At 36.7% G+C, this 13,225-nt stretch overlaps 1 protein-coding gene across 2 annotated transcripts in view; it reads right to left on the bottom strand.

Moving 5' to 3' along the window:
- Positions 1-13,225, bottom strand: part of DLGAP5 (DLG associated protein 5) — a 41,923-nt gene that overhangs the window by 11,264 nt on the left and 17,434 nt on the right. For both annotated transcript variants that reach the window (XM_040226390.1, XM_040226391.1), the window contains exons 9-13: positions 12,317-12,441; positions 11,817-11,943; positions 9,732-9,817; positions 8,813-8,973; positions 1,445-1,537 (exon numbers count right to left, since the gene is read on the bottom strand). In XM_040226390.1, coding sequence (XP_040082324.1) covers positions 1,445-1,537; positions 8,813-8,973; positions 9,732-9,817; positions 11,817-11,943; positions 12,317-12,441 — 592 coding nt within the window. The remainder of the gene's footprint in view (positions 1-1,444; positions 1,538-8,812; positions 8,974-9,731; positions 9,818-11,816; positions 11,944-12,316; positions 12,442-13,225) is intronic.

Genomic DNA, 13,225 nt, shown 5'->3' with positions numbered 1-13,225 from the left:
ACAGAATTACAAGGCTCTGCCATATTGCTACAGCCATTATGTCCATCACTGATGATACTGATGTTTCCAGGACTAAGTACTCAATAAGAAATATCCACAGTAGCTTCAAAATGTTCAAGTATCCTTCACTGTTTAGTATATTTAAAACTCATTCGTTTAATTTTGTCAGTGTCCTTCGAGTCCTTGTCATAATAATTAGCAAAACAATTTTATTAAAAGCTTTCTTTAATACTCTAACATCTTAAATTCCTAAGGAGTCAAAACAGTTTTTTATCTGGATTACACAGCATAATAAAGTACGAATCTGGAAGCCTAATTTTATAACCACAGGCATTTTTCTAAAATCTAAAAGGAAAACTGGAGGTTTGAAAAGTGCTCATCTGAACCAATGAGTTTAAAACATTACTAGAAGGCCTGCCTGGGGCTTAGTGGTAAAGAATCCGCCTGCCAATGGAGGAGACACAAGTTCGACCTCTGATCCGGAAGATCCCACATGCCATGGAGCAACTGTGCTTGTGCGCCGCAACTATTGAGCCTGTGCTCTAGAGCCTGGAAGCCACCACTGTTGAGACCATGTGCCACAACTACGGAAGCCCACCCACATACCCTAGACCCTGTGCTCTGCAACAAGAGAAACCAGCAGATTGCAACTGGAGTAGTGCCCCACTCACCACAACTAGAGAAAAGTTCACAAAGCAATGAAGACCCAATACAGCCAAATAAATAAATAAACATTATTAGGGAAAAAAAAATCTACAAATATGTAACATTGGAATCTATCATGATAAAGTGAATTTCACAGAGAAAAGTAATAGGAAATTTTACAAAATAAAATGTAGGGAAAAAGACAGACATTCTAAAGAGTCAATGTTCCTCTTTTCTATTTAAAATTCTTTCATTTTGAAATGTATCACTCAAAAGAGACACACAATCCACTGTACTGGATAAAAGCAGGGATTCTGGAATGTGCAAGTCTGGCCTGAAACCTAGCTCCACCTTGGGCAAGTAACTTAATCTATTCTGGGCCTCACATTCCAGATACAGTACCCAGTACCACCTCAATAGGATTGTTGAGGATTAAATGAGTTAAAACATGTTAAGTACTTGGAACAACATCTGGCACATACTAAGCATTATATAAATTATTTACTTCTGCTATGTATAAACACAATTTAAAGAATAAAACCACCACACACATACACGCTATTGAGTACCTCAGAAGCTCCTGGGGTGCCCCTAATGCCATCACAGCCCCTATCATTCCTCCCTCCAAAAATAATCATCCTGAATTTCGTGTTGTTCATTTCCTTATTCTTTCTTTAAAGACAATCAGGATATGAAACTTATTTTATAAAATGATTTTAAAAATCTGAAGCTAAATGTTTTTGAAGCTGGAAAATAAAAATTCTTTAGAAGAGTCTATATTAGAAACCCACAGACTTACCCGAAAAACTTTTTTGCTTGTATTATTATTGTTTTGCCATCCAGATTCCTCAAGTTTGGTCAGATTGCTGAATTTTTGGTTCACGTCTTCTATCTGTTAATAAATAAAGCATAAATTTATCAGATCAATTAAAAAAACCCACATTAAAATGATAAACTAATAAACTGAAGCTTAAAAAAAATTGAGAATGGCAACATAAATTAGACTAAATCATTCTCAATTCAGTATTCAAGTAAAAAACTCTTATGGTAAAATTGTTTATTGTTATTTTTTGTCTTCTAAACCTTCAAAATCCACATAATGGATGTCATATATGAATAACTCTCCTAAATTATTTTTGATCACTAAAATGCTAAGAGAGATATCCTAAATGTTTTTGTTTCCTAAATTACACAATCTGAACACAACCCTTCTCTCTCTTTTTTACAGTTTATTTATCCATTCTCTTACTGAAGGACATCTTGGCTACTTCCAAGTTTTGGCAATTATGAATAAAGACGTTATAAACATCTGTGTACACGTTTTTGTGTAGACACATGTTTTCAATCATTTGAGTAAACACCAAGAACTGTGATTGCTGGATTATATGATAAGAGCATATCTAGCTCTGTGAGAAACTGCCAAACTGTCTGTACCATTTTGCATTCCCACCAGCAATGAATTAGAGTTCCTGATGCCTGCCATGCTCACCAGCATTTGGTGAAGTCAGTGGTTTGGATTTTTGCCATTCTAATAGGCATGCAGTGGCATCTCATCGTAGTTTTAATTGGCAATTCCTTAGTGATCTATGATGTTGAGCTTTATCTCTTCAAATGCTTACTTGCCATCTGTATATCTTCTTTGGCAAGGTGTCTGCTCAGGTCTTTTCTCCACTTTAAAACCACTTTAAAGGTGGTTTTAAGGATTCTTTGTATATTTTGATGCAGATATGTCTGTATCAAATATCAGATATATCATTTGCAAATATTTTTCTTCTAGTCTGTGGTTTGCCTTCTCACAATCTCACTTTAAAAAATTCAAAGTAATATCCCCATCCTTTTGATATTTCCAATCTCCTCCAAAGAGGTACCCACTGTCAACAGTTTAGTAAATTTTCTTCAAGTGCCCTTACTATGTATTTATATTCATAAGTATTCTCAACCTCTCTCAAAAAAAAATTTAAATGTCAAAATGACTCAGAATTACCTTTATGATTACTGAATTTCAACAAGGTGCCACTGCAGTTCAATGAGGAAAAGACAGTCTTTTCAAGAAACAGTACTGGGAAAATTTTATATCCTCAAGAAAATCGATGAATTTAGACTTTTACCTACACTATACACACACCAAAAATTCCAAATGGCTCACAGACCTAGCTGTAAGAGCTAAAACTATAGCACTTTTAGAAAAAAAACTAACAGAAAATCTTTGTGATTTGTGGTTATGCAAAAAGAGTTCTTAGATATGATCACAAAAAGAAAAAAAAATTGATAAATTGAACTTCATCAAAATTTAAAATATCTACACTTCAAAAGAAATTATTTAGAAAATTACAAGACAAGCCACAAATTGGGAGAAAATATTTGCAAATAATACTGATAAAGGACTTGTGTCCATGATATATTGAAAACACTTACCACTCAATAATAAAGGCAAACCAATGTAAAAATGCGCAAAATATTTCACTAGATATTTTACCCCAAAAAATATGAACAGCTAATAAGCACATGAAAAGATGCTTAACATCATTATCATTAGGGAAACACAAACCAAAACTATTATATAACGAGATACTTCTCACCCACTAGTATGGTTATTCTAAAAACGACAGACAATAACAAGTATGAATACGGTAAAAAAGGAACACACCAATTGTTGGTAAGAAAAATGCTGTAATCACTTTGGGAAATAGTTTGGCAGTTTCTTTAAAAGTTAAACATAAATTTACTATATGATCCAGCAATATTCCACATATCTACCCGAGAGAAATAAAAACATAAATCCACACAATACGTGAATATTCATAGATGACTTCATAATCACCAAAGAGTGGAAACAATCTAAACATACATCAGTTGGTTAAAGTTCAGATACAATCTACAACATGGATAAACCTCAAGAACATCATGCTAAGTGAAAAAAGTCACATACAAAAGACCACGTACTGCATTAGTCTAACTTAATACAAAATGTTCACAAAAGGCAAATCTACAAAGACAGCAAGATTAGTGGTTGCTGGGGGACTAGGAGTGGGAATGCAGACTGATTTGCAGATAGGCAAAGAGGGCCTTTCTGTGGTGATAAAAGTTGTCTTGGGAATTCCCTGGTGGTCCAATGGTTAGGACCCAGTGCTTTCACTGCTGGGGCCTGGGTTCAATCCCTGTACAGGGGTCTAAGATCCCTCATGCTGAGTGGTAAGGCCAAATAAAAAATGTTTCAATAACAAAAATGTTCTAAATTTGGATCATGGTGATGGTTGTACAATTCTGTAAATTTATTGAAAATCATTGAACAGAACACTTGAAATGGGCTAATTTTATGATATGTAGATCATACTTCAATACAACTCTTAAAAAAAAAAAGGTCCCAACAGCCAATTTGTTGAAGAGGCTCCCAGTGACCAAAGCTGAGAAATGAGCATCAATAAAGATGGTAACTATAAACAATGAAAACACATCCAATATCTTTAAATCTATAATTTAATAACAATACTAGGAAACACAAAATTAATTGATCACCATTGAAGTATACTAGCTGCAGTCCACGGGGTCGCTAAGAGTCGGACACGACTGAGAGACTTCACTTTCACTTTTCATTTTCATGCATTGGAGAAGGAAATGGCAACCCACTCCAGTGTTCTTGCCTGGAGAATCCCAGGGACGGGGGAGCCTGGTGGGCTGTCTGTGGAGTCGCACAGAGTTGGACGCAACTGAAGCGATTTAGCAGCAGCAGCAGCAGTGAACCAACTCATCAATGTGAAAATTGTCAGATATATAAAAACTGGTCACAAAGTAATGCTTACAGTATGATTACATAAACACTATTCACAGGACTTCCCTGGCAGTCCAAAGGTTAGGACTTCGCCTTCCAATGCAGGGGGTTCGGGTTTGATCCCTGGTCTGGGAGCTTAGATCCCACATACCTTGTAGCAAAAAAAACCAAAACATAAAACAGAAGCAATACTGTAATAAATTCAAAAAAAGATTTTAAAAATGGCCCACATTAAAAAAAAAAAGAACAAAACACTATTCACATCTGAGTCATACAGTTATTTAGACAATTATGTTCCTTTACTCATTTTCTCTAGACTTGTGTTTTAATATTTTATTTATTTATTTGGCCGCACTGCATCTCAGTTGCAGCACACAGGATCTTCGCTGCAGCAAGCAGAACTTTAGCTGTGGCATGAGGGATGCAGCTCCCCAACTGGGGCCCGAACATGGGCCCCCTGCATTGGGAGCGCAGAGTCCCAGCCACTGGACCACCAGGGGAGTTCCTCTCATTTTGCTTTTCACTTGCTTAGTTGTTCATGTATGATATCTATCACTGACTCATTCTAAACTCTGCACAGTAAGTATAAATCTCCTCTTAATGCAATTTTAAAAACAAATCAAGTATTTTACTCAGTTTCACTTTCCAGAATTAGGTCTGGAGGAGCCCGAGGCCCCCTGCTCTGCTTGGAACATTCCTGGCTCCCCCCGGCCTTAATTCTCTTGGTCTCTTTCTGGGGATCAAACTCATCTTCTCCCCCATTCTTGGTTCATTCCCTCATTTTTGTGAGATACTTTCTCATTTAGCTTCCTGAGAAAGAGTGCTTCGGAGGTAGTATCTGAGACTGTTGTGCCTGGAGAATGCCCATCCACTTGATTGGTTGGCTACAGAACTCCAGGTTGGAAAATTATTTCCCTTAGAATTTTGAGGGCATTCTTTTCCCAGTTTTAAATGTTGCAGTTGAGAAATCCAAGGCTATTCTGATCTTTGACCCTTTATATGAAACTTGTTTTCTCTCTGGAAGCTTCTAGAGTTTTCTCTCCATCACAAGAGTCATATAGTTACACTTAATGAAGTACGCTGGTGTGGGTCTATTCTGATTCACAGTGCTGGGCACTCAATAGGCACCTTCAATCTTGAATTCATGTCCTCCAGTTCTGGGGAAATTTTTAAACCACTTCATTGATTTCCTATTTTTTCTGTACTGTTTTTCTGGAATCCCTATTATTTGGATACTATACCTCCTAGATTGGTCCACTTCCTCCATCCAAATACCTTTCTTTTGTTTTTCTTGGCTTCCTTCTTTCAGGTTTGAGGCTTTCTTGAAATGTCTAATAGGTGTTGGCTATAGGTTCTTGACTTCCCTGGTGGCTCAGAGGGTAAAGCATCTGTCTACAATGCGGGAGACCAGGGTTCAGTCCCTGGGTTGGGAAGATCCCCTGAAGAAGGGAATGGCAATCCACTCCAGTACTATTGCCTGGAGAATCCCATGGACAGAGGAGCCTGGTAGGCTACAGTCCATGGGGTCGCAAAGAGTTGGACATGACTGAGTGACTTCACTTTCACTTTCTTTCTTATAGGTTCTTGAAATGGCTTTTTATATACTTATTACTAAAACATGCCCAAGAAGCTGGAAACTGTCATCTCCTCCCATGCCTTTACTAATCTTCCTAGTGATTCCCTCTCTAATAGCACTTTTTACATTAGATTGGAATTTCTCTGGGGCAGAAAATGTGCCTTATTTTATCAACTCCTAGTACAATGTCTAGCACACACAGGAACTCAGTAACTGCTAGATGAACTCAACTACTAAAGAAGAGATTTCATTTTCTCACATGTAGAAGCATAACAGATTATTCAACAGTTGAATATAACTCAATTTCCAACCCAAATAGAAAACACTGATTATATGGGGAGAAGAAATCGGTCATCACATTTTGACAGCACTTTACAGTTTACAAAGGTACTAACATCTCATTTATTTGGTTGGTGCAAAAGGGTGGCTTCAGACTGTGAATTTTAAATCATTGTAACTAGCTCAAACACATCTTTATTAATCAAAATAGGAACCATTACAATCAACACATTCTTGCCAACAAGAAATAAGTTTGCTTATTCCTGTAGCATAAAAATATGTGCTTTGGGATTTGATGAACACTTGGAAAGCATTTTTTGCATCCTGATGATTGTGGAAGCATTTCCCCTGCAAAAAGTTGTCGAGATGCTTGAAGAAGTAGTAGTTGGTCGGCAAGAAGTTGGGTGAATATGCGTGTTGTTCAGTTGCTAGGTCATGTCCCACTCTTTGCATCCCCACAGACTGCAGAACACCAGGCTTCCCTGTCCTTCACCATCTCTCTGAGCTTGCTCAAACTCATGTCCATTGAGTCGGTGATGCCATCCAACCATCTTATCCTCTAGTCTCCCCTTCTCCTCCTGCCTTCAATCTTTCCCAGCATCAGGTTCTTTTCTATTAAGTCAGCTCTTTGGCCACCTTTCTAATAAGGTAGCCAAAGCATTGGGAGTTTCAGCTTCAGCATCAGTCCTTCCAATGAATATTCAATGTTGATTTCCTTTAGAATTGACTGGTTTGGTCTTCTTGCTGTTCAAGGGACTCTCAAAAGTCTTCTCTAGTACAATTTGAAATTCTTCAACATTCAGCCTTCTTTATGGTTCAACTCTCACATCCATAGATGACTACTGAAGTCAGGCAAATATGGTGGATGAGGCAAAATTCCATAGCCCAATTTGTTCAACTTTTGAAGCACTGGTTGTGCATGTATGGTCGGGCATTGTTGTGGAGAACTGGGCCCTTTCTGTTGACCCATGACAGCTGCAGGCATTGCAGTTTTTGGTGCATCTCATCAATTTGCTGAGCATACTTCTCAGATGTAATGGTTTTGCCAGGATTCAAAAAGCTGTAGTGGATCAGACCAGCAGTAGACCACCAAACAGTGACCATGTGTGAGTTTGGCTTTGGGAAGTCCTTTGGAACTTCTTGGTCCAAACACTGAGCTGGTCATCACCAGTTGTTGTATAAAATCCACTTTCGGTTGCATGTCACAGTCTGGTTGAGAAATGGTCCATCATTGCATAGAATTCTAAGAGAAGACAACACTTAAAAATGATGATATTTTTGATTTGTCAGGTCAGCTATGAGGCACCTACTTGTTGAGCTTTTTCACCTTTCCAATGTGCTTCAAATGCCAAACAACCACAGAACGGTCATCACTGAGTTCTTCACCAACTTCTTCTGTAGTTTTAAGAGAATCAGCTTTGATGATTGCTCTCATTTGGTTCTTGTCAACTTCCAACAGCTAGCCACTGTGCTCCTCATCGTCAAGGCTCTGTCTCCTTTGCAAAACTTCTTGAACCACCACTGCACCGTACATTCATTAGCAGTTCCTAGGGCCAAATGCATTGATGATGTTGCGAGTTGTCTCCACTGCTTTACAACACATTTTGAATTTGAATAAAAAAGAAATCGCTCAAATTCGCCTTTTGTCAAACATCTCCATAGTCCAAAATAAATATAAAACAAACAGCAAGTAATAAGTCAGCAAAAAACATAAAGTGAGAAATGTGCATTAAAAATGATGTATAACTTAACCATATTTATTAAGAATGTATTCCGATATCAAACAGCAAATTTCAACAACGGGAAAATGACAATTATGTTTACACCAACCCAATAATATTACAGGTGCATAAGAAGCTACTTTTCTTTTTTCTTAACTTTATTTATTTTTGGCTGTGCTAGATCCTCATTGCCACACAGGTTTTTCTCTACTTGTGGCAAGCAGAGGCTACTCTCTAGTTGTGGTGTGCAGGCTTCTCATTGCAGTGGCTTCTCTTGTTGAGGTTCATGGGCTCTAAGGCAGAAGGGCTTCAGAAGTTTGGGCACGTGGGTTCAGTAGTTGGGGCTCCCAGGCTCTAGAGCACAGGCTCAATAGTTGTGGCACATGGGCTTAGTTGCTCCAAGGCATGTGGGATCTTCCTGGATCACGGATTGAATCCATGTCTCCTGCACTGGCAGGTGGATACTTAACCACTGAGCCACGAGGTTAGCCCCAGAAGCTACTACTAACCCTTTTATATTACTGTTAGGGGCTTCTCCAGTGGCTCAGTGGTAAAAAAAAATCTGCCTGCAAGGCAGGAGCTGTAGCAGACTTGGGTTTGATTCTTGGGTCAAGAAGATCTTCGAGAGGAGGAAATGGCAACCCACTGCAGTATTCTTGCCTGGGAAATACCATGGACAGAGGAGCCTGGGAGGCTGCAGTCCATGGGGTTGCAAAGAATCGGACACGACTTATCAACTGAGCACATATTACTGTTAACTCAAAAAAAAAAAAAAAAAAAAAAGACTCAAAGTTAATATATTCAAAATATTTGACCACATACCTGAAAATTAACCATATCCCAAAATCCATCCAGATCTGTACAGGTAGTCTCCTTTTCACCTCGTTTATATTCACAATTGTCCACCAGTCCTTCAAACTGTTTAAACCTTTCTTTCATAAGGAGTCTTGTTTGACCAACTGCTGTGCGAATAAGATCTTTAGCTAGAGGAAATACAAGGTTTTTAAAAGTTAAAGGACAAAACAAGATCTTTATTGCAATCCAACCAGCTGATAAGGTGACCTCATTCTAAATATCCTAGAGTTATAGAATCAAATTCTTACTTTATAGCAAAACAAAAAATATCTACTACAAAACTTTGTCATACAAATACAGAGCATTTACTATCTGTTTCAATTCCTGCTAAAAATTAGCAATATACATTCTCATACTCAACAGCTACACAGCAAAGCATTCTATCTCTCCTTGTATTGCATAAGAACTCAGCCTTAAACAACTTATTGTACATCAATATCTAAGGACTTTGAGCTGGCAGCACACAAATGACTTATTTTTTCTAAACAGCTTTCCTGAATAGGCAAGATTATGGAATTTTTCACAAAATTTGATCCATATTGATTTCAGTAATCTTCATTCAGAAAATATTTTTGTATAATTAAGCAATATCAGACATAGTTGTCATTCATGGAATCACAGTAAAAAAAATTTAATAATAAAATTGGCAAATGTCTAACTCTCAGGAATGATAGTCAATATTCTAACTACTTACATCTTTTAAGTTAGGTACCATTTTAGCACAGAGATATTAGTGAACATATATGTCATATGGAAAATTCTTGCTATTTTGAATAACAATGAAACTATAAAGTTGGACAACACTAGATTTTTATGTTTCAGGTAAATGCAACCATATTAAAATAAACAAAGCTAAGACATTAAAAAAATATAAGTGTTCCCTCACCATCATCTGGAATGTCCAAGTCAAGTTTCCTGTCCCACTCAAGGCAGTGTGAAGTTAACTTCTCAGTTTCTGACCGGAGAATATTTCTACAATGATGACATACATTAGCACTATGACACTTACACAACACTGATTTCCCAGAGCTGATGCTGAGTTGTTTTATGAACTGCGATATACTAAAGCCCATGAATACATACTGATATTCCATGTCCATCCTTATACACCTAAAACTTAAGTGGATGGTTAATACTAAGAGCCCATTTTTCAGGCTAATATTTCCAGTTATTTCTGTTCTTATTTTCCAAATGCTGAGCAGAAAGAATCAGACATTCCTTAGTTCTGCTCTTAGTTATTTTCCATGGAACTATGACCAACCCAATTGCCAAGAGTGAGTAAGATGAAGCTAAAACCTGTAAGTCTCAAATTACAGTGATAAGGGCTTAGAGATTTTACTTGGCTTTGCTTATCCAAAGACAGTGGCATTTTCAAGTGGGGTCAATTTTTCCTACCAGGTAGCATTTGGCACTCTCTAGAATCATTTTTGATTATCATGAAATAAAGGAGTGCTGCTGGCCAGGGATGCTACAAAACAACCTATAATGCAGAAGACCCCACAACAGGAATTATGCAGCCTAAAATGTCAACAGCGCCAAGGTTAAGAAACCATGGCTTAAGGTAAATTTAGTATGTTTCTTTACAAAAACATCTGAGCAGGAAAACTGAGGATAGTTTTTCTTAGAAGACAAATTTAGCTGTTTAAATCAATGGCAACAGAGAATAGCTTAATAAATGAGAAAGGACACCTGACTCTGATCTGACATCATTTAATTGGATAAATTGCTTATCATCTCAATGTCTCAGCTGAACAATATAGTAGACTAGTTAACCTCTAAAAGACCTTACAATACCAAAACATTATACATATAAAAAGATACTCATTCATGAGAGGAAGAATGACTATTAAAACAAGAGTAAAGGGAATTGCCTGGCGTCTCAGTGCTCAAGACTCTGACAGTTTGATCCCTGGTCAGGGAACTAAGATCTCATGCCAAAAAAAGGAAAAATAAATTAAAAAAAAGTAAAACTAGAGTAAGATAATATTTTTATTTATTTGATTGGTAAAGTTCAAAAATTGTTAATATTGTACTGGAAATGGTATGGGAATTTTCTTGCTATATTCATTCAAAAATTGTAGGATATAATAATTTTCTGTATGATGTGGAATATAAGGGCCTTTCTCAAAATGCACACCTCTGATACATTTCCAAGGCATTTAGGTGACATGTTGAAGTTCCCCAAACAGGAACTTAATTTTCAATTCAGAGCTAGAGAAACATAATCCTATCTCATGAGTTGACGGGCCACTGAGCCTCCTATTCTTTTTTTTTTAAAATAAACTTTAATTTGGTTCTTTGGGGGGTGGGGAGGTATGAGAAAATAGGAACTCCCATACCATGCTGAAGGAGATGCAAACTGAGGTCCTCATATATTTGCACATGAGAGAACCGAAATGTATGTTGTTCTTTGCAGCCTTGATTATAATAGTATAGATTGAACCCAATGCAAATAATCAGCAACAGGGACTTATTCAGTAAATTATGGTATATCCATATTATTGGATACTATGCAGCCTTTAGGAAACACACACTCAAAATAACATGAGAAAGCTCTTTAAATACTAAAATGGAATGTCTGTTACAGTTAACATTATATGAAACAAAACAGCATTCTATTGTTTATATTAAAAAAAAAAGAAAAAATATGTTTGTTATTCTACATATGCATTATCTAACTCTGGAAGTATTCACAAGAAATGAATAACACTTGCCTCTGTGGAAGGTTCGAACTATCCCCTCTGTGAGACAGATTTGGGAAAAAGACTTCTCACTTGTATCTTTTACTACCTTTTGAATTGGGAACTAGTTAGTGAAAAAAAAATTATTAAAATTTAAAAGATAAATGAAAATCACCACAATTCAGTTTCCCCCAATTCATCTATTACATTCAGGCTAAAAATAGTTAATCTTGGTTTTAATTGTCTACACATGAATACAAAATTCTTATACTAGGAACAAATGGACAAACCTGAAATATGGTACATCATGTTGTGGCTGAGATAACTGATCTTCATTTACTTCATGTGATGGGACTTCTTTTACTGAAAGGCCATTTGAATTTTCATTAGTAGTTCCATTTTTATTTGAGATACGTTCTATAGATTAAAGGAAACATTACATATAAATTTCAAAGCAGCCACTCACAAAATGATGTCCCCCACAAGACAAATCTGTTTAAATCTTCCAATATTTTCCAATATGAATTTTCAAATTTTATCTCTGACTTAAAGATTCCATTCACCACATATCTCTAAAGTGCCTCCCAATATTCATCTCTTCAAAGTTACATTTATTTCTCAGTCTGTACTCCTCATTCCAACTCTCTCTCTCTCCAGCTACCTTTCACCATGTCTTCACATCTTTCCTGACCCTGAGATCACATTCCTGGGCTATATGTTGAAAAGGGCCTAATAACCTGATAAATCACAATTCAGAAAAGCAAGTAAAAAAGTAATTAAAATTCAATACCTTTATTCCAAACTGTTAAAGAACCCAAAGGACACTGTGATTTACTTGAATCTTGAGGTACTGTTTTGGCAGAGAAAGTTTTACATTTTTGTGCCAAGATTTCTTTTGTTGCTTCAGTCTTATCACTAAAAACAATAGTAAAAATATACCTCTTAAAACATAAGCCTCATATGAAGGATTTCAAAATGATGTTGCTTTTTAAAAATCTGGGATTAAATAGAAACATTTCTAGTTATTTAAAATGTGTCTTTTCTGGACACATTTAAACACCTATAGTGGGAATGTCTGTCTTTACTAATTATGAGATCCAAAGTTTACAAAAATCTCTTCATGGAACATAAGCACTCTATAGTCTTGCATGCTGCTGAGCAGTTTCTAGTAAATTTGCTACCAGCTAGTTTTTGCAAAACAACCATGCTGTTTCTATTAAAGATTCCAACTGATTTTCCCTCACTTTGCAAGTTAATTATTTTTGTCTTTAGAAGTAATTTTTCTAAAATAACACTCAGCAAAAAAGACAAAAAACTCCGCCATTTCTGAGCTACAGTATTACAGTTTCTTTCTTCTAAAAATTTATTTCTAAGTCTTTATAAAAACATCTCATGTGAAGAATTGACTCATTGGAAAAGACTCTGATGCTGGGAGAGATTGGGGGCAGGAGGAGAAGGGGACGACCCAGGATGAGATGGCTGGATGGCATCATGGACTCAATGGACGTGAGTCTGAGTGAACTCTGGGAGATGGTGATGGACAGGGAGGCCTGGCGTGCTGCAAGTCATGGGGTCGCAAAGAGTCGGACACGACTGAGCGACTGAACTGAACTGAACTGATAAAAACATCACCTATTAAAAGCAAAAAAAACCCACAAAGAGTACCATGAAAATACAGATAAAAACAATGTATAGGAAA

The sequence above is a fragment of the Oryx dammah genome, unplaced genomic scaffold (assembly GCF_014754425.2).
Source record: "Oryx dammah isolate SB20612 unplaced genomic scaffold, SCBI_Odam_1.1 HiC_scaffold_26, whole genome shotgun sequence".
NCBI lineage: Eukaryota > Metazoa > Chordata > Mammalia > Artiodactyla > Bovidae > Oryx > Oryx dammah.
Note: the sequence above shows the minus strand (reverse complement) of the source record. Positions and strands in the feature narration are given on the sequence as shown.